The sequence below is a fragment of the Zea mays genome, chromosome 9 (assembly GCF_902167145.1).
Source record: "Zea mays cultivar B73 chromosome 9, Zm-B73-REFERENCE-NAM-5.0, whole genome shotgun sequence".
Taxonomy (NCBI): domain Eukaryota; kingdom Viridiplantae; phylum Streptophyta; class Magnoliopsida; order Poales; family Poaceae; genus Zea; species Zea mays.
The window spans coordinates 158053145-158077395 of record NC_050104.1 but is presented as its reverse complement, the minus strand read 5'-3'; the positions used below and the strand labels follow the sequence as shown (position 1 = coordinate 158077395).

The following is a 24251-nucleotide window of genomic DNA, read 5'->3' as shown; positions in this document are numbered from 1 at the left end:
GAAGTTTCCTAGGGTTTTCGAGGCGTCGCAGATAAGAGATCCCTCCCGCACCTCCGAGCCGCCACTCCCAAGACACAGAGCGTCAGAGCCCGATCCCGATCCAGCGAGGCGGCGACCCTCCCTCCTCCCCTTGCTTCGCTCGTCCAGCCCTGACCACCCGCATCCCCGTCAGTCATGGCAGCGGCAGCAGGCGGAGGCGCGGTGCGTGCGCTGTCCCAGAAGGAGCAGGACATACAGATGATGCTCGCCGCCGACGTCCACCTTGGCACCAAGAACTGCGATTTCCAGATGGAGCGCTATGCCTTTAAGCGCCGCACCGACGGTATCTGCCTTCGCTCTCGCATCCGTGCCTTTTTCCTATCCGTATGCCAATACACGTAGATGTAGACTGAAAATAAACCAATCGCTCGTGCCCAAGTGCTACAGTTCCGGGCCGAGCGGGAATATCCAGAGTAGTTGGTCTGTGAACTTGTGTCGTCGTATTTGTACTGTATTATGAGCTTTAGATTTTTCGAGGTAATGATCAGAGACAGTAGTCATTCATTCAAATTGCGAAAGTCTAGTGCTATGACAGCATGAGGCTTTTATGGGGATCTAGTAATTAGCTGTGATCTATGGAGCACTTTTAGCAGCTTCTCCATCTTCAAGATTCTTGCTACTGTTTTTATCAGGCATCTACATCATCAACCTTGGCAAGACATGGGAGAAACTGCAGCTTGCAGCGAGGGTTATCGTTGCCATCGAGAACCCGCAGGACATCATCGTCCAGTCCGCCCGCCCCTATGGCCAGCGTGCTGTCCTCAAGTTCGCTCAGTACACTGGCGCTCATGCCATCGCTGGGAGGCACACCCCTGGTACCTTCACTAACCAGCTCCAGACCTCCTTCAGCGAGCCTCGGCTGCTCATCCTTACCGACCCAAGGACTGACCATCAGGTGAACAGAATTTCAGTTTCAAAGTTCAGAAATATTTAGTGAGTGGACCCTGCAGTGTGATGGTGAACTAATTGTTATGGTGGTGATTGTTTGCAGCCAATTAAGGAGTCTGCTCTGGGGAACATCCCCACCATTGCCTTCTGTGATACTGACTCTCCCATGCGGTATGTCGATATCGGCATCCCAGCGAACAACAAGGGGAGGAACAGCATTGGATGCCTGTTCTGGCTTTTGGCCAGGATGGTTCTGCAGATGAGGGGCACTATCCTCCCTGGGCACAAGTGGGAGGTCATGGTATGATGCTAGCTTATGATGTCGTTCAAAATGACATTGGAGATGTGATGAGTCCAGACTTATAACCTTGGCATTCTTATATGATAATGTTGTTTGCAGGTGGATTTGTTCTTCTACAGGGACCCAGAGGAAGCAAAGGAGCAGGAGGAGGAAGCTGCTGTTGCCCCTGAGTTTGCCGCAATCACTGATTACCAAGGAGCTGATCAGTGGGGTGGTGACCAGTGGACCTCTGATGTGACTGCGCCGCCTGTTGCTCCTACTGGTGCTGATTGGGGTGCTGCTCCAGGTATATACTGTTACATGGTTATTTTAGAATTTCCTCGTCTTTGGTATTAGACTTCTTGAGCCATGCATGCTGTGTTCACCTGAAAACTACAACACTGACAGTTTTACTCTGTACCGAGTTACTGTTCTCCTAACATGACGATTCCCAATATTGGTTGCAGCTCCGGTTCCTACCGGTGATGGCTGGGATCAAGCTGGGGCCCCTGCACCTGTGGTGGACGGCACTGTACCTCCTCTGGTTGCTCCTACTGGTTGGGACCAAGCAGCCCCGCCACCGACTGCCCAAGGCTGGGAGTAGGCGTTGTCCACTCTGAGACCTGTCTTCTGCGGCTGAAGTTCAGTATTTTTCTGTGGTCTGAATGTCCAAATTCCGGTGGCATCTTCTATAGCTATGCTTTGCTTTGCTTTGAACACTTGTGTTTTAGGGCTTTCTAGCTGAACCCGTTGTCCAATATTGCTGACGTTGAAATTTTTGGTTAATCTTAAAACTGGAAATGATGCTTGCGGTTCTCTGAGAGGTCCTGATACCTGATCATTGCTAGGAATGAATTGCAGCGCTGCTACTACTGTTTTGACTGAGTGTGCCCAGCTGCTAGCAGTTATGGCAGTGTGCTATCTGCATCTGTTCAAACTAGTGTCAAACCTCACTTTTGTCGTGATGTGACAGTGAAGCGAAATAGCAACTTGTATCGGTTCCAAATTTCTCTGCTATTGGATCACTGTTACAATTGCTCCGACTCTTGCAAACCTCATTTTGGTCTATGTTGGGGCTTGGGAGTGCTTGATGATGTCCTGATCTCGGAATGGTGGCATAGAATACTTGAATGTCGATCATACTAGTGGGAATGTAAATTTCTATGATCAATGTACTCCATCCAATCCAAAAAGATTGCCGTATGCTATTCTTAGTGGGGCATGTGTTGGCAACAGATGGGTAGGCATGCATCTCAGGATAAGTATTCATGATTGGTGTTGAGTTTTTTTCTCTCTTTGAAACGATTTGATTCAGGAATAACATTGAGATTGATTCACCAAGTAGACTGCTTGTGCCACTAAAAACTGATTTTGCTATAATTTGTTCTGTTTGACAAATCTCTTACATATTCTCCATTTTAGATGGCCAATGCGTCCCATAAATGATAGTTCAAATATTCAATGTGTTTACTCTATACAAGATCAGAGATAGGACCTGTTTGGTTTGTGGCTAACTATGTCACACTTTGTTTAATGTTTGTCGTTCCGTTCGAATTAAAGAATTAACCTTAGTCAGAAAAATTTGTCAAAATGTGACAAATTAGGTAGCGAACCAAATATGTCCGTAAATTATCAGAAATTTCCATTAGCTGTCTATGGTAAGGCATTCTAAAATCAAGGAACGAATAGATGGGCAATAGCAATGAGGTCTTAGTCACGACCAAGGGATCAAGTGGTTAGCTCATATTGTGAGAAGTTGTAGAAAAAAGCTGTTTAATATCCAACATGTTCCCTTCATGTAGACCTTATAACAATGGATCAAATGTAGGAGCAGCTAAATGAAATACCTCTTCCACAACAATTAACTAATTAAGATTGTGGATCAGCTAAAACATCATAGTATCTACGACGATGAATTATCAATTGTCCACGAGTAAAAATTTTGCTCTGACAAACAAATTACTTCCACAGATTCAGTTAGGCTACAACCCTACACCAGTGATCAAACACTTTCAATTGTATGTCCCAATAAGTGTACCAAATAGATTTAATGATTAAAATCTATTGGTAATTGTTACACGTCATAAATATTAGTAACCTTTTATCTATATTTAGTTAAAGTGGAGAACGTTTAGTTTAATTTCTTAGAATGAGAACGACACTATATTTAGTCGAGAGCATTTATCTTTTTATTGCTAGTTTGGTAATTCTATTTTCTTTAAGGGAATTCTATTTGACTTAAAAGAAAATAAACTATTTTTTGTAAAAAAAGTTATTTAAAAAATCGAGTTCTCAAACTAGACCTTAGAGCGAGAACGACACTTAGAAAAGGAACGAAAGGAGTAGACATGATGGCTAACCAACCGCGAGGCATGCATACCGGTGGTGGTTTCATGGGATGGGACGTCTGGGTGGCCGAAGAAGGCAGCTAGCTCGCGTCTGCTCGTCGCCGTTGGTGCCAAAGCCGGAGAACTTGCTGGCGGCCTCGATTAACGCGTCATAGGTGGTCAGGTGATGTGGAAGGCGCCCTAGCAGCCGCTTTCGCCGCGGTGGCTCAGCATGCTCTGGAACATGATGTTCCACACGCCCTGCTGCGCGCTGGCACCGCCGGCCCCGGCGAGCAGCGCTGCGGCTGCCAAGATCATCACCGTCGTCCGTCGTCGACGCCCTCGGCATGGCTTATTTTGAAGCTCTCAACTCACATGTTTGCATATACCAGTGGAGTGTCACTGCGGCGAGGTCTGAAATCTGCCTGCGTTGTGTTGACTTGTGGCCGGCACGCTGCCAGGTCGTCCATTGCATCCATTCGATCGGGTCCTAGATCAGATAGTACGTTGCACTAGGCTTGTGAAGCGGACACAATTATTGCTGCGGATAAGTTAGATTGATTTTGTTAGATATTTCTTTAGGTTAAAATAAATCTCCCTATATAGGAGCAACTCAAAGAGACCAGCTAGATTTACCTATTATTAGAAGAAAAACTTCTTCATAAGATTTATTCATGACTCCATCGGTACACATTCGCTCTCTATTTTTATATAGTCTGCTTCACTTGATATACCAAGTTCTGAAATCTACTCTTTTTTTTAAAATTTATTTGAGATATAAAAGAAGAGATGTATCTATCTAATAAAAAAAAATCTTTTTGTCCGTCTCCTTAGACTATCTTCGATGATGAATCGTGTAAAATAAGAGACACAATACTATAAATGATATTATTTATGGAGTAAAATTAAAAATAGAGAATGAGATATAGAAGCTGTTGGAGACGACCTTATGTTCACTCAACCTAACCGCCGCCTTAACATCTAGCTACTGCCATAACAGAAACCTAGAATGAGCAGAGAGCTTCGCTGCTTGTCAAAAATGTTGTGGTTGCCCATCCCCATGTCAGTACGAGCAGCACAAGGGTTCGTTATCTAGACAAAAAGAAAAAAGACTCTGGAGTTTACCGAATAAACAAACAAGCTCAGATTTTGACAAATAAAAGTAATTTCCCTTGACTCTGGAGTCTGGAGTTCACTGAATAAACAAACAAGCTCAGATTTTGACAACCAGAAGTAAATTCCCTTGACTCTGGAGTTCACTGAATAAACAAGCTCGGATTTTGACAACCAGAAGTAAATCCCCTCGACTCTGGAGTTCACAAGCTCAGGTTTTGATAAATGTATGTGTTTTATATATATGTCAAGGTTCATAATCATTCTTATGAATATGGTCATAAAAATCTAGAGCTAAAATGACTACTATTTTAAAAGGAGGAAGTATCTAATAAAAAAAACTCTTGCTGGCCTCCTTATGCTCTCTAAACCCTACCCGCCGCCTTAACATCTAGCCACTGCCATAACAGAAATCTAGAATGAGCATAGAGCTTTGCTGCTTGTCAAAATGATGTGGTTCCCCTTCCCCATGTCATCAGTACGAGCAGCACTAGGGTTCGTTATCTAGACAAAGACGACTCTCGAGTTCACTGAATAAACAAACAACCTCAGATTTTGACAACCAGAAGTAGATTCCCTTGACTCTGGAGTTCACTGAATAAACAAACAAGCTCAGGATTTGATAACCAGAATTAAATTCCCTTGCATTCTGGCTGTTTCGACTACTTTTGTCAGTGTAACATGTACACGGGCCCCAAAAAAATGCATCACAGAAATGCCAAACCAGGTAGTTACTCTACAGCACATTCCCCCCAGTTAACATTCCCAAGTCCCAACCCAACCCTTGCACCAGGAACTAACCACAATGTTTCGGAAGGACCGAGCAGCATGTCTCAACACAAACCTATTTGAGCCGCAGAAGGACCGTAACCCCGGGACGAGAGAGAGGGGTCTGGTCTTTCATCAAGGTTTCGTGTTCTTCTGCCGCTTCTCTTCGAGCTGCGACGCCTCGTTCAGCATGTCCGTAGCGTCGCTCTGCATGTTCAGCTTCGAGAGCGCGACGGCCTGCATGTAGAACGCGGTTGGCCAATCTGGGTACGCGCACTGCGCTTGCATGGCGTCACGGAGGGCGGCGTCAGGCTGGTCGCACATGAGGTGGCACAAGCTCCGCCTCGCGTACACTGTTGGCGACACCATCGTCCCCACGTCGACGAACTGCAGCATGAAGAGGTGACACAGTGAGTTGGCTGCGTTTCTAGCAGCTCTCTAGAATACCAAAGTGCTCCTGATATTAACTAAAGTCGAGGCACCTGCGTGTAGCAGTCTATGGCTGCCTTGAAATCTTTGTCACGGAAAGCAAAGTCCCCACGTTTCCTAGCTTCCAGCATGTCCCTCATCTGCTGCGTCCATTCCTGGAACGATAGCTGCGATAGAGGCACCGTTTTTCTTAGATAGTACCCTGTGGAGAAGCCAGCAGGCAGCAGCAACAGAAATGCTCTGGTCTTTTACCTCGTTGCTCCCTTCATCATCCCTGTAATGCGTGTTCACTAGAATCTGATGGATGGCAGTCAGATCCATCCTGGAACAGGCCTCGCCCATGGGAGAAAGAGGGTGTTGCGGTTGTGGAGGGGGAGGTGCTTCTTCTTCATGCTTCGGAATGCCAAGCATCTCGTAGGATGGTACCTGTTTGTCATTTTAAAATGGAAAAAATGTACCAGACGTAGGTAAAAACAAAAACAAAATGCCTCGTTTCCAAAAAAGGTAACAGTTGTAGCATGGAAGACGTGAATCACATCACGATAAACAATCGATGACGGAGCACAAAAAGATTTCCAACTGAGAAGGATAAAATTGTGACTGTTACCTCTGATTTTATTTGCAAGGGCTCAAGTACGGAAACCAGCTTTTTAGTGTTGGGACGATCCCTAGGTTCGTACTGTAGGCACTGAGAGGCAAGGTCAACCAATGTGGTTGCCTCTTCTGTTGAGTAGTTTCCCTCCAGATGTGAATCCATCAGTACTTGGATATTGTTGCCTTTTATCATATCAAGAGCCTGAGCGAAACGGATCTAATCGTCAATGATTAAGTAGTTTCACCAAACAATTTTGCTACCAAGTCACATCCGCAAGAAAAATATGTTCTCTCATGGATGGTTAGTATCATTCACTTGGTGGCACTTGCACAAAGCAGATATGCACAGGATAGAATTAAATACAAAGGTCTTTTGTGAAAAAAGTTCTGTACTTCTGTATCACACGGGAACTAGGATAAAGTGCAACAAGGGAAGAAAATAGTTACCAGCAAGAAAAACTTACACGGGATGGAGGTATACGTTTTCCACTTAGGAGGTCCAGCAGTATAGTGCCAAAGCTGAATATGACACTTTCTGATGTTACTCTTCCTGAAGAAAGCATAGGTTGCCATGGAAATCCCATCATTAGGAAAATGTTAGCCATTCTATTTTCAGTAAATAGCATGTAATGTCATGTATATCACGGCTAAATACCCTAACTAAACAATTCAAAGAAGGCTAAGTTTGTCATAGATAAATCGTATGCTACCATTTCTCAAATATTCTGGAGGTGTATATGCAAGGTTTGTGCTATAGCTTTTCCCATCCCTGCTGTTTTTCATCAGGCCAAAGCATGAAAGACGAGGATCACCATTCTGCAGAAGAAATTATATTGGTTGTTCATCACATGAAGGATTATTACAGTTTGAGAAACATGCAAAGTAATGTAACATGCAATCGTTGTCATCACAAAGAGAATTCCTGGTAAGGATCGTAATCATTTTTTTTTTTGAAAAATAACATGTTTCCTAATATGAAATTATGACTATCTAAAGGCCTGACTTTTATGGCTGAATATACCATTTTTAGTGAAATCCTAATGAAAAAGACGTGTCTTTTCTATTTTAATACATATTTCCTTCCAACTACTAGAGGTGGAAACAAGTGGCAATAGACCCCTCCACTTCCAATTAATATCTCAGACGACGCAGAGAAAGTATCCACACTGATTTGTAAAAGGTTAATGGAATCAATAAGTGCCCTTGTCAGAGGAACATAGCAATACTTGCATTTGCACAAGCGATATTTGCAACAAAAACATTATTATCCACGTTTCCTCAGCTTTATGATACTATAGTATTGGCAGTTCTCCGTATAACTCGAGGGCTGTAAGGAAAAGTGAAAACCAAAGGAACAGTTACCTCATCAAAGAGGACCCTATATGCATTTAGGTCATGATACAAAGGCCTTCCTTCGGTGCTACAATATTCCAGTGCTTCAGCGATGTAGTATGCAACTCTCAGGCGCATAGCCCATTCAATTGTCTGGTTTTCCCCTGAATAAGAGTAAAAGCAGTATCATATGTGAACTGGCCTATATACACCACAGTTACTTGCTTACTTTTATCATACCATCATTCCAAAAAAAAAAAGGTCGATGCAATATAGATTAACAAATAAAGTAATGACATGTCCTAATGTTTACAAAAAAAAACTAAGCACCATTTATCAATCGAGGCTATCGTTACCAACAAACCGAAACTTGCCTATGCACCCTAGGGTCAGGCTGTTCATGGGAAACAAATTATACATATCCAAACATATAGTTCATACATGAACTTCATAATTTCCAATAGGCATCCCAGAACACATATCGATTTCCTAGAGAGTGAGAAGATCCGTGGCGTCCAGATTGAAACTTCCACGAGCGAAAATTCTAGTTATCCACCCGTCCAAAACAATGAACAGAGCTTGTGAACACAGAACAGTGATGCATTAAAATTATACCATGTGTCTAATGCAGCCGCCCTAATGCCTTTCTATGGGTTCACACAACGACCATGCCAGCAACAGCCAGATAAGGAGTTTCATATGACAAAGCCTAGCCCAATCATCAATCATCCGTTAGGTACACCAAATGCGAGAGGCTGCTAAGCGCCAGCAGTTGCTCAGAGCACACCAATTCGTCTCTTTTTTTTTTTTTTGGGACAACTTTCACACTAACCAGGGATCGAATCCGACAAAGGACGAAATCTTCACAGGCTGTATTTTACCGAAAATGGGCAGCGAGACATCCCGCAGCCAAGCAGAAATCCAGAAAGCGGCTTTATCAGAAACGGACCAACGGGCAGAGGATCGGTAAGGAGGAGGAAAACGTACAGTGGAAGAGGTGCTTGGCGAGCGTGTCGTTGGGCATGAACTCGGCGACGAGCAGGCGCTCCTCGCCGTCGCAGCAGTAGCCGATCAGGTTGGCCAGGCGGCGGTGGCGCAGCTTCCCGACCCCCTTGGCCTCCTCCTGCAAGCGAAGGAAGAAGCAAAGCCATCAGAGCAGCGAATCAGTGGGGAGGGGGGCGACAGTCGAACCGCGAGGCTGCCCTGCCCTCCCCTGCTCTGCTACGGCCTACGGGGGGGAGGGGGGGGGAGGCGTACCGCGAACTGCTTGGGGTCGGGCCACGCCATCTTGGCGAACTTCTTGACGGCGATCGCGCGGCGGCTGGGCTCGAGGCGGCCCCTGTACACGAAATTCGGCGCCTTGTCGCCGCTCTCGGACACGATGTTGTCCGGCGCGAAGCCGGCCGTGGCGGCGCGCAGCTCCGCCAGCGAGAACTCCCTGAGCGGCGGCACCTGGTGGGCGCCCGCGCGGGCTGCCGGCGGCGCCTGGTTCTGGTTCTGGCTCAGCGAGTAGGAGGGGCGGCGCGGGGGCAGCGCCCCCGCCGCCGGCTTCTTCTCCGGCTGCGTCCCCGCCCGTAGCGAGGAGCCGCAGCAGCCCATGGACGCCCGCCGGATGGCCTCCGCCGCGGCTGCGTGGGCGTGGGCGTGGGCGTGTGCGTGTGGGGCTGGCCGGGTTGGGTTCTCCTGGCTTGGAGAGTAGGCTGTCGAGCGGCGGAGGAGAGGAGGGGAGAGAAGGGGACAGAGAAGGAGAGGGAGGAAGGTTTCGCGGTGGGTGGGTTGGTTGGCCTTGGCCCTGCGCCTCTACCTTTGTATGGGTTCTCGGTATCTTAAGCGCAAGCCGCCGCGCGTGCGTGCGTGCAGCGTGCGTGCGTCGCTATCTTAACCCAGGTTTCTTCTCGCAATCCAAGTGTTTAACTTAACCGTCTTGCTGGGACGGTTCCTTCCCGAAACACCCAGCCAAACAAACACATGATCCGTCGCAATGCTCGGCCGGCTCGCTGAGGTGAGGAAGACGAAACGGTTCCCGACGAGAGCAGACCCTTGGATCCAGACCACACGACGGTGCATCACCGGTGGACGTGGATCGGAGTCGGACCACGTGTAAATTTGCAAGCGCTGACGCGTCGTCGAAAACTCGAAATGCCGTTTGCCTGTCCATCCAAAGGTTGTGTTCCCCGTCCGTCTGAGCCTTTTCCTCCCTGCGCTGCGCTGTTCTGTCATTTCTCGCAGACGGGCCGAGGTCAACGGGTGACGCGTCCGGACGCCCCGGAGCCTGGATGGATGCCGGAGGCCGCGGAAGAACGCAACGTACGGATGGGAACCGCCGGCGTCACTCGGCAGGCAGAGAGCCCGGGCGCGTCCGGCGGACCGTGTCGCCGCGGTGCCATGTCTCCTCCGCGCAGCTTTTCGGCGACGCGACACGCGGGCAGACACCGCCTGAACGGTAGCGCAGACACGGCCGCCCGTACCCGCGGCATTGAAACTGACGTCTGCTCGGCGTGTAGCAGCATTTTTTTTGGCTTCCATTCCATACCCATACTGTAGGAGTTAGCCCTTTGCTTGCGGCTGCTGACTGCTGTCGTCTTTTTTTTTTCTTTTTTGTCCCGCGACGGACGTGCACAAGAGAGAAGTTAGCGCTAGCTCTGAAGCGAAAAGCTGCCGAAAAAACTTGGTTCCCTTGCGAATGGAATGGCTTCTTCGGCCCAAGTCTGAAGAACAATGGCTTTTCTCTGCTCTGCTACTATAGTTACTTACGTACACCACCGGTGCACGAGTTCGATATGGCCAGAATTCTTTTGTTTTTACATGTAGTGAAAAAAAAGAAGAAGAAAAGGAACCGTAGGAATCAGCAAGAACTGGTCCGAGGAAAGGGTCTGGATTTGATGGGTCTCATCAGTTACCCTGCACCCTAGGGGATGGGAAAACCTGCATTTGGACTAGTTATAAAGATTGACACTTCGCGACGACGTTGGTTTGGTTTGGGGGATCGTATCCAGTGCACAAGGGCCACGCCGTGCACAAATGCACAAAACGAAATCTGGTCGTCCGTCTCTCATCCAACAGCCATCGCAAACGGGGGTTTTTCACAAAACAGACTCGGCAAGCTACGGAGGCTGCGGAAGGGTTCATCTGCATATTTACGACGGCCGTTGGATGAGAGACGGACGACCAGGTTTCGTTTTGTGCATTTGTGCACGGCGTGGCCCTTGTGCACTGGATACGATCCCTTGGTTTGGTTTGGTTTGATCTGTTTGTTTAACGAGTCAACTGCATGATGAGAACGTTTCAACAAGTCTCTCGGCTCGGATGACCGCGCTTGACCTGGTCAGGTCGGTCACCGGTCTGCTCTGCTGCGGCTACGACGACGGCGGGTGGTGGATCCGCCACCGCACGACGTTGTTGTAGGCTATAATAAAGCAAGTGATGACCGGGTCTTGGGTTTGCATCCACACTTGAAGGCTCTGCCGGGTATTTGCAGGATCATCAAAGACACAAACCCAGATGAGCGCGTGGATACTCTATCTTCTTTTTTTTAGAATAGATAACGGTTTTGCCTCTTAGATAGCACGTGTCTGTTCTGTTGTGTGACAGTCAGTGTGAGTGATAAGAGAAGTAAAAGAAGAAGAAAAAAACCCCGAAAGAGAGGAGTAAAAAGAATGGCAAGCAGACACGGACGAGTCCTGCAGCTGCACTCCTGAGTCCTGAGGCCAAGACTCTGACGATACCGGGACAGTTGGGTCCCGTTTCCAATGTTCAGCAACTGATTTGCTGGCACGCACACGGACGGCAACTTTTTACGCCACCATGTCGCCGTGTGCTGCACTCCACCAAGCGCAAGCGCTCAGGCCACTGCCCCTGCCATACGGACGCGATCAGTTTATTTTAGCCAGGATTAAGAGGATGTGTGTGATGTCTCCAGAATAAAACCGTAAGAGCATATACAATCAGCATATGCTAAAAATGGTTTTTTTGGCTCCACAGAAACAATCTACCGCTTTAAGGGATCTATTGGAGAAAAGGATTAAAATCTACCCCCACTAATTTTTTAGATATCTCTTAAAACTGATTTTGAGAAGTCATTTTCTGGTGACCTCTTGAAGATGCTCTACAAGCTTAAACCAATTACTTCTGCTCCTCTAATGTTTACTCCTAGCCAGGACTAAGAGGATTTTTTTATATCTTGACAGTAAAACCGTAAGAGCATGTACAATCCACATAACTTAAATTTTAAGAGTTATCTAAAAGTACGTGCAGATAAAAAAAAACTCAAAATGTGTATGTTGGTGAAAGAACATCTTTAGCTCGATTCTCTAAGTCTAAAGTATGGTTATACCTAGACAAACTATATAAACGAGTCGTGACTTGAAGGGTTCTACTGAATAAGATTTAATGCTTAAATACTGGGTTGTGTGAGTTCCTTATGAATATTTGTTGCTCGGAGAATACATGACTTAAGGAGAGCTAGCCAGAGTAAAAGTTGTACACCGGGCTGGCAAGAAACAAATATCAAGTTACAAGCTTAAATCAATTATTTCTGCTCCTCCAAGTTTTACAACACTGTTTACATAGTTGAGTTTGAAATGAAGGGTGATATAGAAAGGTTAGTCGAGATAGCATAATAGATTGTGATTCAAATATTTCTTTATAATTCGATTGAGACTGGCCTAAATATTTTTTTTCTAAATATTTAATAGAAATAAAATCTGATCCTAATTTGATATAAATTTTATAGCGTAGAATTTAGAGCACGTTACCACCTCTACCGGTACTACTACTGCCTCCACAGAAAAGGGGAACGTGCGAAATACACACCGGCCACGACATATCTAGACTTGTCGTTATCAGAGATCCGTTCCAGAATTTCCACACACAGGCCGGTGGGCGGGTGATTGCTAGCTTAGCTACAATGAATGGCGTGCCACGTGTGTACGTACGTGAACGCGATCGGTGGTGGCTGCTGCTGAGTGCTGACCAGAGAGAGATTAACCATTGACCACACACATCCTCCTGATGGTACTACGTACATGCCGCGACATACAGTACTACTCAGCGGATGAGATAGAGGTAGACGGAAGCTTTAGATCCGATAGCAATAGCAATTCCACGTAATCGTCGTCGTCGTCGCCAGTGCAATTACTACCAGACACCAGTGCATCTCATCCATGCATCACCACGATCTCAGCCGGTCTCGCGGTTGTAGGATAGCCGCCGTCGCCATTCCCGCGGTCGCCTCTGCACGGTCGTACGACTGCGCGAGTGCAAGAGACCAGATGCCTTTCTTTCTTTTTCTCTCGAAAGACACTCCTCGCTGAATGATTACGATTATTTAATTTCTTCGCAGAGGAGAAGCGCGCGGTTAGCACCTAATCCAGGTCAAATGATATATCAAAAGAGAAAAAGTAGGGAAATATCCTCAGGATGAGAGGACATGACAGCGGCATCATGTACCTGGACCATACAGTCCATCACCAACAAGAAAAAGCGGTTCTGGACTCGACCTCTTTCGCCGACTTGTTTTTTCCCTTAAAAAAACTAAGGAGCACGTACTAGTTATAAAAATTCTCATCATCCCGCCAGGTACACGCGCTAGAACCATGAAGGATGTCATACCGTTCATTATCATACATAGTTTGCAGCCCATGTAGTCTTCTGCATCTATTATATTATGGTCTCGAGTATCATACAGCCTAAATAATGGCAACGCTATAGACTTATCTAAAAGCTTTTAGGTATGAGATCCTGCTCTCATGGTCGTACTGCTCTTGATGGGTCTAGTCACATCCTTCTATCTTATGACATGAGCACACTTGATCTCTTATCCTTGCGGAGCTTAGGGCCCCCAAAGGGTTTAGTGTCCAGCTGGTACCATAACGTGAGACTAGAGACTTTTAGGAACCCCGAGGCCGGTAGAGGCCCCGGGCGTCTAAGTCATGGTTGTTATGACATCTATTAAGCGCCACTTAATCATCACTTGAACGCTAAGGCACTTGAGAAAGGTTAATTTACGCGATGCCTTAGCTTTTAGGCGAATGGTGTCCGCGAGGCGTCCATGGCATCCGCCATGGCGTCCTTCGCCGCGCCTTATTGCTTGTAGTGGATGCTATAGGAGAGGTTTAGGTAATAACCCTATCTCACCCCTCAACCCGCCCCTACTCACCATACCCACCCGCTATGCATGCCTCGCCTCCTCTACCACGCATCGTCTCTGCTCGCCCCTCCACCGTGCGCTGCCCATGCTCACCTCGCCCGCTACCTTTCTCTGTACTCATGCTCTGCCCCTGGCTGGTAAGCCACTCGCGCCTCTATCTATATTGCTCTTTCTTCTGTCTCAGGCTCTCTCCTCTCTCTATAGGACAACATGACATGGCAAGCAATGTGAACGTTCCTATAAGTATTAAAAACAATTCATCTCAGGAAGCTGAATATGATTCCATGAACTATAGTATGCGTTAGGACTTATATGTCCTATAATATCTCTAATCTATCTATCTATAGGGGAGGTCTCCCCCTCCTTTTTTATAAACCAAGAGAGAGGGTTACATATGGTAGGTAGGACTAGACCAAACACCTATCTTGTTCTCCATTTATGGGAGCCTCATACCGTATTCATGGAAGCCCTTTTATGTCAGTCTGTCATTCTAGGGTTGTCGGTGGTGTCAGTACTAGATATCACAAGCGTTTTCTGGAGGATGTGCAAGTTTACCGAAAGCTAGAATGTGGAGGGGATAGAAGCAAGCTCTCCATGCCTACACAAGAGACCTATGAGGTTGAATCACACGTTATCGATGACCAAGAGTGCACATCTACCATAGCATATGTAGTGGGTGACTCAAGATGTGATAGTCCACGGTGGGCATTGACCATATCGCCATAGTGTGAAGCTCAGGTGCACCTTAAAGCACACAAGTTACCACAGTGCCACACTGGTGCCATGCCCTGGCTTACATAGGCCTGAACACCAGGGGTAAGCATGACGCTAATACAATTGTACTATCGCGTTAAACAAGGCATAGTACGTCTTACGACTCTATCAACTCCTTTACTAATAATGACGTTGATAGCTAGCCACGTGGTGGGTCTGGAGCCCAACCCTTGACCTGGGGACGATAATGGGGGGGGGGGCTAGAAGACGTGGCATGTCGGGATTCCAATAGGTTCGTGCCTACCGGAGCCCTAGTGAGGTGGTTGTCCAGGCCTTGCCTACTAGTTGGCGGAGCGCTTGTATGAAGGAGTTTACCCTGGGGTTTGGAGGCCTCATAGGGGGTCCATGACCCTCGTGGGTATAACGAATAAGAATACATAGTGCTAGTACAAGTACCATTGTAGTGGTAGATTTATGTATAACTAGAATCATCTAATAACTCATGATTTATTACTTCGGAACGAGAAACAATAACCGTCGTAGATTAACGTTTGGAACTTTCATTTTTTTACTTGATGCTGCAGCATCTTCTTCTAAACTTGGCCGAATAATTAAAAAAACACGTTGATTGTCCCGTTCGCACTGTTTTATCCCTAGACCACCGTATACGTTGGTTCTATCTTATCTTCTGTCTATTAGTTGCCTATATATGGAACATGTATAAATGTATGCAAGATATTTTAAAACCATTTCCGTACCTCTCGGCAGTATCCCGCCGGCACCAGCATACTGTACCCGCGCAGCCCTCAAATCAGGATACTGTACTGTACCCGCGCAGCCTCGCTCCGTAGCACCCAGCATCAGCTACCACGTGTCGTTTGTCGGTTTGTGCCATAGCTCGACGTGGCCGGCCGCACGCACGCACGCACGACGGGCAGGTTGCCAAGCCGTTACATTCCGGAAAAGCGTTTTTTTTAAAAAAAACGCCTACGCGGGATTCGCTGGCAATGGCCACCCCACTTTGCGCTTTCCTTCTCCTTTTCCTTCCCGATCCCGACGAGGGATCAGTACGTGCTGGTGCGTTCGGCTGGAGACACGGCGGCCACGTCTCCGGCCGCAGCTCCTGGTTCACCCACAACACACCCGCAGCGCAGGCGCGCCTTGCGCAGTTGCGCCATGCGTTTCCGGCCGCCGCTGCAGGACCTGTTGCCGACGGCCCACGCCCACAAAATGCCGGCCGGAACGCTGTTGCCGACGCGTCTCTCGAGGCAACGCTGAGACGACTTTCGTTTCGGTCCGCGATGGCAGGCCCCCATTGTTTTCCTAATTGCGTGGGGGGCTTTAGGCCCAACTCATTTGGGTTGGGCCATCATCAACCAAGGAAGGGACAGACAGGCTTCGAGAGGACCGCGGGTTCTGCCAATGCAGTAAGCTGTAAGCCACCAAACTTCATCATCAGCAGGGAGGGACCGGACCGGATATAGCAGCGCCCGACCCTTCTGAAAGTAACGTCTCAATACAATTATACAACGTCGCATTCAGAAATTGGTTGACCAGACCTCTGTTACCGACCCCTCCCTGTACGCGTAGTTGCATCTGTTAATGACCTAACAGGGTTACCTAATAACTGTTTTTTTTTAAAAAAAAATATATAGAGCCAACCAGTCAGTCACCTAACAACCGTCAGAAAGGTTAGAGAAAATACGGCTCTCACAACACTTGCTCTCCCCCCTGTCTAAGATATACACGTGGCAACCTGCTCTAGCTTAACGGATAAGAACAAAGCGGACGACATGTATGTATCAGATAATGCATAGGGTTACATCAAGCACTGCTGCTGACTGTGACCGTAGCGACTGATTGTGAGGATCAGAGCAGTAACCAGATGCCAGTTCTTTCTAGTGCACTGAACCTAACATGCAGACGATCGATCAGTCCTCTGCATTCGCATAGCCTGACCGTACCTGCGCTGCACGAGTAGTAAGTACATCAGATCAGCATGTAGCTCAGGGACGACGACGACGACGACGACGACGACGACGACGACGACGTGCTCATCTAGGAACAAGGCATGGCTCCCAACGACTAGATTTATTAAGAACATTCAAAGTAGCCTTCGCAAATCGCAACAGATCATAAGTTCATATCTAAAGAAATTTTGGAACTGCTCGTTTTGGATGGCTCCCAACTCCCAAGTCCCAACAACTAGATTCGATCGAGTCTCCTTTTGCGTATGGGGTCAACCCGTGTGACTACGCGCGCGGCAGCAAGAGGCCAAGTGTACGCAGGCAGGCAGAGTTGGACAGCGAACCGTGCCGTGCCGCGGGGCCGGCCGGCGCCTCTGTCTCACTCGCCGGCACCGCTCGTTCTGTCCGGCTGCGAGATCAGCAGCCAGCCTGGTCCTCCTGGTCCGCATCAGAAGAAGATAGATAAATCATCCGTCACATTGTAGCGCAGTTACAGGCTACAAGTGTTGGGCTACGAGGACGCCGCTGCTCATCGACTGATTGATGCTGCACGCATGATGTACGGCAGGGCACCTAACCATTCGGTCCGATGATTGATTGATCCGCTCGTCAGCGAAACGTAAGCGTTTGCTAACCATGTGTCCATATGCCCTGTTTCTGACTGTGCCCTCCCCAAGACACACGAATGGCAGGCACGGTTCGGGTGTCGATTCCGCGGCACCTGCCGACCGGAGGAGGATTGCACGCCGCAGTTGCCGGTGCGCGAGTTCCACCGGCCGGCGAGGCCGGCCTCGCCTGCGTCACAGGCATGTCTCCGATCGGTCGCTGCATTACATGTGCGGTGCAGCTTTCGCTCGCCTGAATCCTGGAGCGGTTGACGGCTGGCAGCACCGTCCACCAATTCTGACTGACCACTAACTAAGCTAGCCAAAGCCAGGCAATGGAATGGAAAAGGAACCGTAAGCAAAAGCAAGTGGAGACGACCGGTGTGTCTGTGTCCCAACTGTATTGTCCATGGCGCCCAAGTTGCTTCACGCTCGGTCGCTCCCTCAACCTCATGCCGGCCATCTTTCGTTACATTATTATTATTATTCTTTCCAGCACCCGCCGGGACGCTAGCCTACTACTACTTATCCGACACGTCAGCAGCTCATGTACAGTACAGCGGAGAGGGGGGGTTCGGAACTCTCCTCTCCTCTCGCGCGTCACTCTGTCAGCGTCTGTTAATTAGTCGTCTCCCTCGTCGTCTCCGGTGACCTTTGAGGCAAGCCCAAAAGGGCAGTGGCACGGAGGAGCTAGCTAGAGCAATTCTACAGGCAGGCTCTTCAGTTGAGTCGAAGCTTCAGCGTTTGGTTTTCTGCTTCTGCTTCTGCTTCTGCCGTCACTGGCGTGGTTCGTCCACATGCGCATCACTCCCACTCGCGCGTGTCGCAGGGGAAGCATCCCTCCAGGGCGACGTCGGTGATCTGGACGCCCGTGTCGTAGACCTCGCCGGCGCGCCGCCGCCGCGGCAGCACCTCGCGCTCCGCCCACACCCACTTGCCGTCGTAGCCGCCCGTCACCACCACCCTGAGCTGGAGCGGCCCCGCCGGCGCCTGCCTCGTGCTCCACGCCGGCCCGCCGCTGTGGCGCGTCATGGACTTCCAGTTGGACGAGCCCACCTGCACCACGTCCCAAGAGCAACAATAACCTCCTTTTTTTCTTCTTCTTCAGAAAGCTCCGTTGTTTCAGCAATAACCCGACTCCCGACCTGCGCGACGTCGACGGCGACGATGTCGGTCTGGCCGCCCTGGTAGAGAAACCTGATGGCGAGGTCGCCAGGGCCCCCCGGGGAGCGCCTCTTCTCCTGCACCCTCACCGACAGGTTCCTGTGCTTGTACTCGCACGGCACCCTGCACATGTGCGCGCGCGGCGCTGACGAAACTTATTGCTAGTAGGTTCCAATTCGGCCGTTCATTTATTTAAGGCGAGAGAGAGAGAGAGAGAGAGAGAGTTTATGGCGTCAACCAACCGCGCCGAACCGTTCTTCATCCTCCTGTCCTGTTTTGGTTCTATCTATGCTACTCCTTCCTACTAGTACTACACTGTATCTGTATGAATTATGATGATGGGTACGGATGACAGCAGGCATGGCGCGGTTGGTTTCCATCGCTTGGGTGTTCGTCTGTCACTGTGTTTTACCTCTTGTACTCGATGTCGACGGCGCGGAGGCCGGCGAGGCGCCGGGCCATGCCGGGGCGCGCCATGGCCGCGAACGCGGTGCTGCTGAGCACGAGGTCGGTGCCGTTGGTCCTGGCGCGGTCCGTGACCACCACCCTGGCGCCCGCCGCGCCGCACAGCTTCCTGTCCTTGCACCGCACCTGCGAGCGGGGGGGCGAAGGTAATACGTATAGGTATAGGCGACTACTCTACTGGCCGGGAAGCGGGAGCGCGGTCGGGGGACAGTACCTGGAAGCAGGCGCCGCAGCCGGCGCCGCCGCGGTACAGCGCGGGGCCGGCGGCGGCGAGGAGCCCGGCGCTGAAGGAGGCGGCCTCGGTGCCGTACCCGCAGGAGCCGCCTGCGTGCACGCATGCCACCGCAGTTCGAGTTAATCGGTGAAGAAGGAGGGAGCGGTGGAGCGAGTGGAGCCGTCCGTCGGCGTAGGTACGTACCGGCGAGGGTGAGCGAGGAGGTGTAGTAGTATGCGGCCTTGGAGTGGCGCACGCAGCGGTCGCAGGCGGACGCGGGGAGCGGGAGCCAGACGAGGAGCTGGAGGAGCGTGGAGGCGGCGAGGCGACCAACAGGGACGGCCATCGTCTTTGGTCCAGGCGCTGACACGAGAAGAGGGAGAGGAGGGGGGGCAGCTTGTGCTTCACGAACGACGACTGCTTTTATACACACCACCACCACGAGCCACCCACAAATGGCACCTAAGCTTACCCACACGCTCCTCGCGCCGCCGTGCGGGTGCAGTAGCTAGTAGGTCGGTACTACCCAAACGGACGGAACGGCTAGGCGGCTAGCCTTGCCAGTTGCCACTTCGATGGGACGATCGACTGACGGGGACGGGATGCGCACGTCGACGGGGGGAGCATTTGTCTGAGCGAGTAGTGAGACAAACCGGAAGGGGAGGGAGTGGGGGCCAGCGACTCCACCTCCGCCCCGACGGCCGCCCGTGCAACAGCGCGGCACGGGCGGTGGAAAGGCGTGGCGCGGGGCGTTAGCGGAGCGTGCCACTGCGCCGGACGGGCCAGTGGGCCACCCCTTTGTGGCCGCTTGCACGCCGGGGGGGAATCGAACGTGTGCGTGGCAAAAGGCACGCTAGCTTTTGCAGATCCTGGCATGGACTTCCCGTTCCGGACCAAGATTCGGGAGATACATCCATGCTCTAGCCAGCGTGTTCTCTCCTCACTCTTGCGCTAGTAGCAGTGATAAAATGTCATATATATAAAGTGACATATAAACTTGTACCACAAAAAAATGGGCAGTGGCGCTAACCTCAAGAATTTGAACCTTGTAATCGGTACTCAGTTGGAAGAAATCTCAAAGATCAATTAAGGTATGACCACCTTTGCTCTGCGCTATTCTTCCCACTTTTTTTTAAAGATGTTTGAAGTTTCTTATTAAATACTCCCGGTCTAAATTAAAATTGACGATAATAAATCTAGACACGTGTATAAAACACATTGATAGCGTTTCTAAAATTATCTCAAAATAATATGAGAAACCAATGATAGCGTTTCTAAAATAGTAAATGCTTGTAGCACCGCCTGTGTATCTGAACCATACCAAACCCTCAATAACTAAATCGTACGGATATACGCAAAAAAAAAGGCAGTATCTGCTAACCATAAGAGTTGGTAATGGATAATAAATGAATTAACGGTGAGCTACTGAGCTAGCAATGATCATATCAGCAGGGATGGGTCGTGTGCAGTGTGCGTGCTGGCTGGTGAGCTTCCCTTGTTGCTGAGCGTTTGCATTAAACCCTCTACTGGTCCACATGTGTGCACTGTCCAGTCCACTGTTGTACACCGTTTGTCCTTTTCAGTTCACCGTTGGTTGAACCACTGGTGCTGAATAGGAGTGAGTGATCAAACAATCAGAATCGAAGAAAAAAAAACACACACACAGAGGATTAGCTATCACGCCGGGATGAGGAAGCTGATCGAGGCAGCAGTAGTGCCGTATGGCGTTGGCGCTGGAAAGAGAAGCTGAGAAGGTGGCGGGGGTTGGTGAAGCCGGCGGTCTCCATCGCTCGATCGGTTAACTTTCTGGACGAGAACTTGGTTTCATCGATCGTGCCCCGCGCGGTGCTCGCGTCGTCGGAGCCGCCACGCGCGCCTTCCTTTTCCCCCAACCCAACTCCTCCGACGACCAAGCTCCGCCCCGCCCTGCCGGCGACTTCACCACTTGCAGTGCAGCACGGGCACGGTGTCGGAAACAGCGGAGACGCTCGAGGCACAAGGTTTTAGGCAGCTTTTTTCTAACCAGTTTTTCTGAAAATCTGGCTGTGGGGAAAATCTGAGTATCATTATGATTACGTGTGGATGAAGATAAAGTTGTTCATAGGGCTCAGAATCTAAAAAGTGATGGATTCCTGCTATTACAATGACTCAACCGATTATGTGTTTATGTTAATTTTGGACGGTTTTTTCCCAACGAATTTTATAGAAGCTGGCTGAAAAGCTGAGCGTTTGGAAGCCGAAACAAACAGGCCCTTTTACTACCCGGGAGTCCGGGACCGGGAGGCCGGTAGCCATCTATCGCCATGCGTCATCAGTTGGACTCTCTTGTTGACGCAGAACTGACAGGTTTGGGTGCATATATTGAGACGGGGCGGACTGGGCGGTTCACATGGACAGTAACAGCTCACCAGTACGGTGCATATTTCGACGCTTGCACACGCGTTTTTTAAACTCTCTGCAGTATATATTTTTTCTGCCCTTTACAAAAGAAACATATACTTAATTTCAGAGACGCATGCATGCATGCATGCGCACCAAGCAAGAAAGCATGCCTAACCTAGTGTCAATTTTTTCATGCATGCCGTATTGGTTCCTTTGAGTATGGTATATATATAATTATATATGGCACTAAAGTTGTGGCCATACGTACATATGCAGATATGCTCCTGTTAGTATTATTATTATAGATGAGAAAAGGTAGCAAAGCACTAGGAAACGGGGTCGAGCAGGGAGTTGAATAGATCGATGGGCCTGCAGGAACTGAGGCGGCTGAGTGGGGGGATAAGACTGAAACGGATGCCTTTGCATGATCACGACATCGACATGCTTCTCACACGCAGAAGAGGCAAGACGAGACGCAAAACCCTCGGTGGTGCCACGCCACACATAGGAATAGGATATAGCCGAAAGAAGGATCCAGCGTTTTTGCTTAGCGATGCATCAGCATCGCGTATTAATCGTCTGAATCTCTTGTGGGGCTGCTGGTTTTAGTTATATATATGTATCGTCTTTGCATGCAGCATATGCATTATTGTGGTTCTTAAATGCAATAATAAAACTAGAAGATATGGGTATATAGAATAGAGACGGGACCTAGAACTAGAAGAGGTGCGGCGGCGCAAGGATCAGGACGGATCGGAGGTGTGAAGGTGATCGCTTTGTTTCAGTACTAGTATCACGGTGGAATGATACTGAAGCGGGCCAGGGTGGGCTCGTTTGGTTATTATAAATCCATATTATGGATTGAAGGTGATTGATATAAATTGAGAGAGATTTTAATTTATTAGGTATTGAAACTCTCTTAATCCCTTTTAATCCATATGGATTAGGGTTCAAACGAACATGCTCTCAGTTAGAGGTGGCAAAAGCCTAACCACTCCATTAATGGACCCTTCAATAATGATCGCCCGTCATGGGCTTTAGTTGCTTTTATTTTTCATCAAAATGTATTTATAAAAAATAAATGAATGACAAAGATTTTTTTATCCTAGAATAAGCGGACAAGCCCTCTTTATTCTAAGAGTATCTCCAAAAGATTAGCTAACAAGCAAAGTTTTAGTTACTCAACAACAAAATAACTCTCCAACAAATTAACCATCCAACTCGCTAAGCCATACGGATCTCCAAATTAGCCACATCTCTAGCCAAATTTAATTAGTAAGCCACTCCGGCTAGCGAAACCAAATAGAGAGTGTTGAGATGAGATAAATGTTATATATATATAATTTAATATTTATGAATAGATAAATAGAGTGTCAAATAAAGAGTCCACAATGGAGTGTATTGGAGATGCTCTAATGCATCTATATAGCAAAAGGGTCGCAACATGGGACTAAGAGCCCGTTTAGAAAAAGCAGGGTATATAAAAAATGGTTTCTAGCCCTAGTTTCAAAAATCGGGTTTATAAAAAAAAACTAGGCGTGCATATGCCTGGAACCTATTTTTTTAAAAAAAAATCAATTTCTTGCTTTTTTCGATGTACAAAGGCAAATATACTCTTACTCTATTTTAAATGTAATTGGTTCAATTATTTCCTTTATTTTTCTTTGCTGTCAATTTTAAACATAGAATGAACTCATATTTTTAATTCCAAATTTTGTAATAAATAATTGAACATTCAAATCGCATAGAGTAGGTATCAAAGGGATCACATATTCACATACATAGGCCTAAGAACGGTGGCTTCCACCAAACTGTACGTAATTTACTAGGCAAAAAAACGATTTTAGCTAGTGAAGGTCAACTTCTTGGTTTAGGAATCCAGGTCCTAAAAATAAAGCATAAACTTCAATGTTGGAAGCACCCTAATTTCTATAAACAAGTTTTTTATAAACTAGACGCTTTCAGACAGGCCCTAAATAGAAGTGTTAATGGGTTGTTTTACTTCTCAAATCGTTACTCAACCCCTGAATCACAAACTCAGAAAACCAGATACTCCCAAGCCAACAAGTGGCTGCATGTTTTTTAAAGATGATCGATGAACACAACAGAACACGCAAACTTAGGCCTGCAAATGGGGTGAGTGTAAACGGGTATTTTATGCGGGTTGAAGAAATAGATTTTGTTGGGGACTTGTTCTCAAATGCTATGAGTTAAGAACAAGGCAACACAGAGAATGTTAAACGATAAAGTCCTTCGTCCTTTGAAGCATTATTTCCCTTAGGATATAACGATCTTCGGACGAAGGTCATGAAGGACGAACCTTCATCATCACAGTATACATTAATGAAAGACGAAGCATCTGAAACATAAAAGATAGCATGAATAATCATATAACATTATCCATTTAACTTTATTATATCATCATAGAGAAATAGAAACAATATCGAATTATAAATGTACCTTCGGCTTGGAAGGAGATGAAAATACAAGTGTGACGCAAAAGCAAATGCCAGGTCCACGTGAACAGTACGGGGGTACTGTTCACCTATTTATAGGCACGGGGTACGACCCATACAAAATTACATACATGCCCTTTACATTTGGTGATAATTCTATAGCACTCTATCGAGGTCTAAATGGCCTTTTCATCTTTAAGTCGGTTCCCTTTTCTGCGAACATGCCGAAGCTTTCCTGCTTCACAGCTTCGGCGCTGTGTCAACCTTTGTATCTTTTGAGCTTCTCCCTTGAAGACCTTCGGCGACGAAGCGTAGACCCAACAGATTTGTTTTGTCGGGTTGTGATGAGTTTTAATTGTGAACGGG

General features: G+C 48.1%; 3 protein-coding genes across 4 annotated transcripts; 1 reads left to right on the top strand and 2 right to left on the bottom strand.

Annotated features, from left to right (window-relative positions):
• The first annotated feature begins 51 nt into the window (after positions 1-51).
• On the top strand, positions 52-2005 carry LOC100273082 (40S ribosomal protein SA-like). The gene is made up of 5 exons (NM_001147531.1): positions 52-322; positions 672-934; positions 1031-1228; positions 1328-1514; positions 1675-2005. Exons 1-5 carry the CDS (start codon positions 175-177, stop codon positions 1809-1811), a joined length of 933 nt encoding a protein of 310 aa, NP_001141003.1. The 5' UTR covers positions 52-174; the 3' UTR covers positions 1812-2005.
• A 3199-nt stretch (positions 2006-5204) lies between these two features.
• LOC100192644 (putative serine/threonine-protein kinase) lies at positions 5205-9568 on the bottom strand. The gene is made up of 9 exons (NM_001157867.2): positions 9028-9568; positions 8758-8893; positions 7801-7934; positions 7149-7254; positions 6903-6988; positions 6452-6640; positions 6097-6270; positions 5898-6011; positions 5205-5802 (listed from the first exon to the last, which is right to left on the bottom strand). The coding sequence occupies exons 1-9, from the start codon at positions 9367-9369 to the stop codon at positions 5551-5553; spliced, it is 1533 nt and encodes a 510-aa protein (NP_001151339.2). The 5' UTR covers positions 9370-9568; the 3' UTR covers positions 5205-5550.
• A 7991-nt stretch (positions 9569-17559) lies between these two features.
• On the bottom strand, positions 17560-19679 carry LOC100383815 (Expansin-like A2). 2 transcript variants are annotated; one of them, XM_008660682.4, is made up of 5 exons: positions 19252-19679; positions 19048-19157; positions 18781-18959; positions 18350-18491; positions 17560-18260 (listed from the first exon to the last, which is right to left on the bottom strand). In XM_008660682.4, the coding sequence occupies exons 1-5, from the start codon at positions 19391-19393 to the stop codon at positions 18009-18011; spliced, it is 825 nt and encodes a 274-aa protein (XP_008658904.1). In that variant the 5' UTR covers positions 19394-19679; the 3' UTR covers positions 17560-18008. The 2 variants fall into 2 exon arrangements, with proteins under 2 accessions (XP_008658904.1, NP_001169918.1); NM_001176447.1 differs by having other exon boundaries at positions 17575-18260; positions 18350-18513; positions 19252-19427.
• Positions 19680-24251: the final 4572 nt, after the last annotated feature.

Coding starts and splice junctions, on each gene's coding strand:
- LOC100273082 (NM_001147531.1), top strand. CDS start 175: ATGGCAGCGGCAGCAGGCGGAGGCGCGGTGCGTGCGCTGTCCCAGAAG. Junction 323..671: donor CTTTAAGCGCCGCACCGACG/GTATCTGCCTTC, acceptor TGTTTTTATCAG/GCATCTACATCATCAACCTT. Junction 1,515..1,674: donor TGATTGGGGTGCTGCTCCAG/GTATATACTGTT, acceptor TATTGGTTGCAG/CTCCGGTTCCTACCGGTGAT.
- LOC100192644 (NM_001157867.2), bottom strand. CDS start 9,369: ATGGGCTGCTGCGGCTCCTCGCTACGGGCGGGGACGCAGCCGGAGAAG. Junction 8,894..9,027: donor CCGACCCCAAGCAGTTCGCG/GTACGCCTCCCC, acceptor CTTCGCTTGCAG/GAGGAGGCCAAGGGGGTCGG. Junction 7,935..8,757: donor CGCCAAGCACCTCTTCCACT/GTACGTTTTCCT, acceptor ACTCTTATTCAG/GGGAAAACCAGACAATTGAA.
- LOC100383815 (NM_001176447.1), bottom strand. CDS start 19,393: ATGGCCGTCCCTGTTGGTCGCCTCGCCGCCTCCACGCTCCTCCAGCTC. Junction 19,158..19,251: donor CTCCTCGCTCACCCTCGCCG/GTACGTACCTAC, acceptor GCGTGCACGCAG/GCGGCTCCTGCGGGTACGGC. Junction 18,261..18,349: donor TCGCCGTCGACGTCGCGCAG/GTCGGGAGTCGG, acceptor GACGTGGTGCAG/GTGGGCTCGTCCAACTGGAA.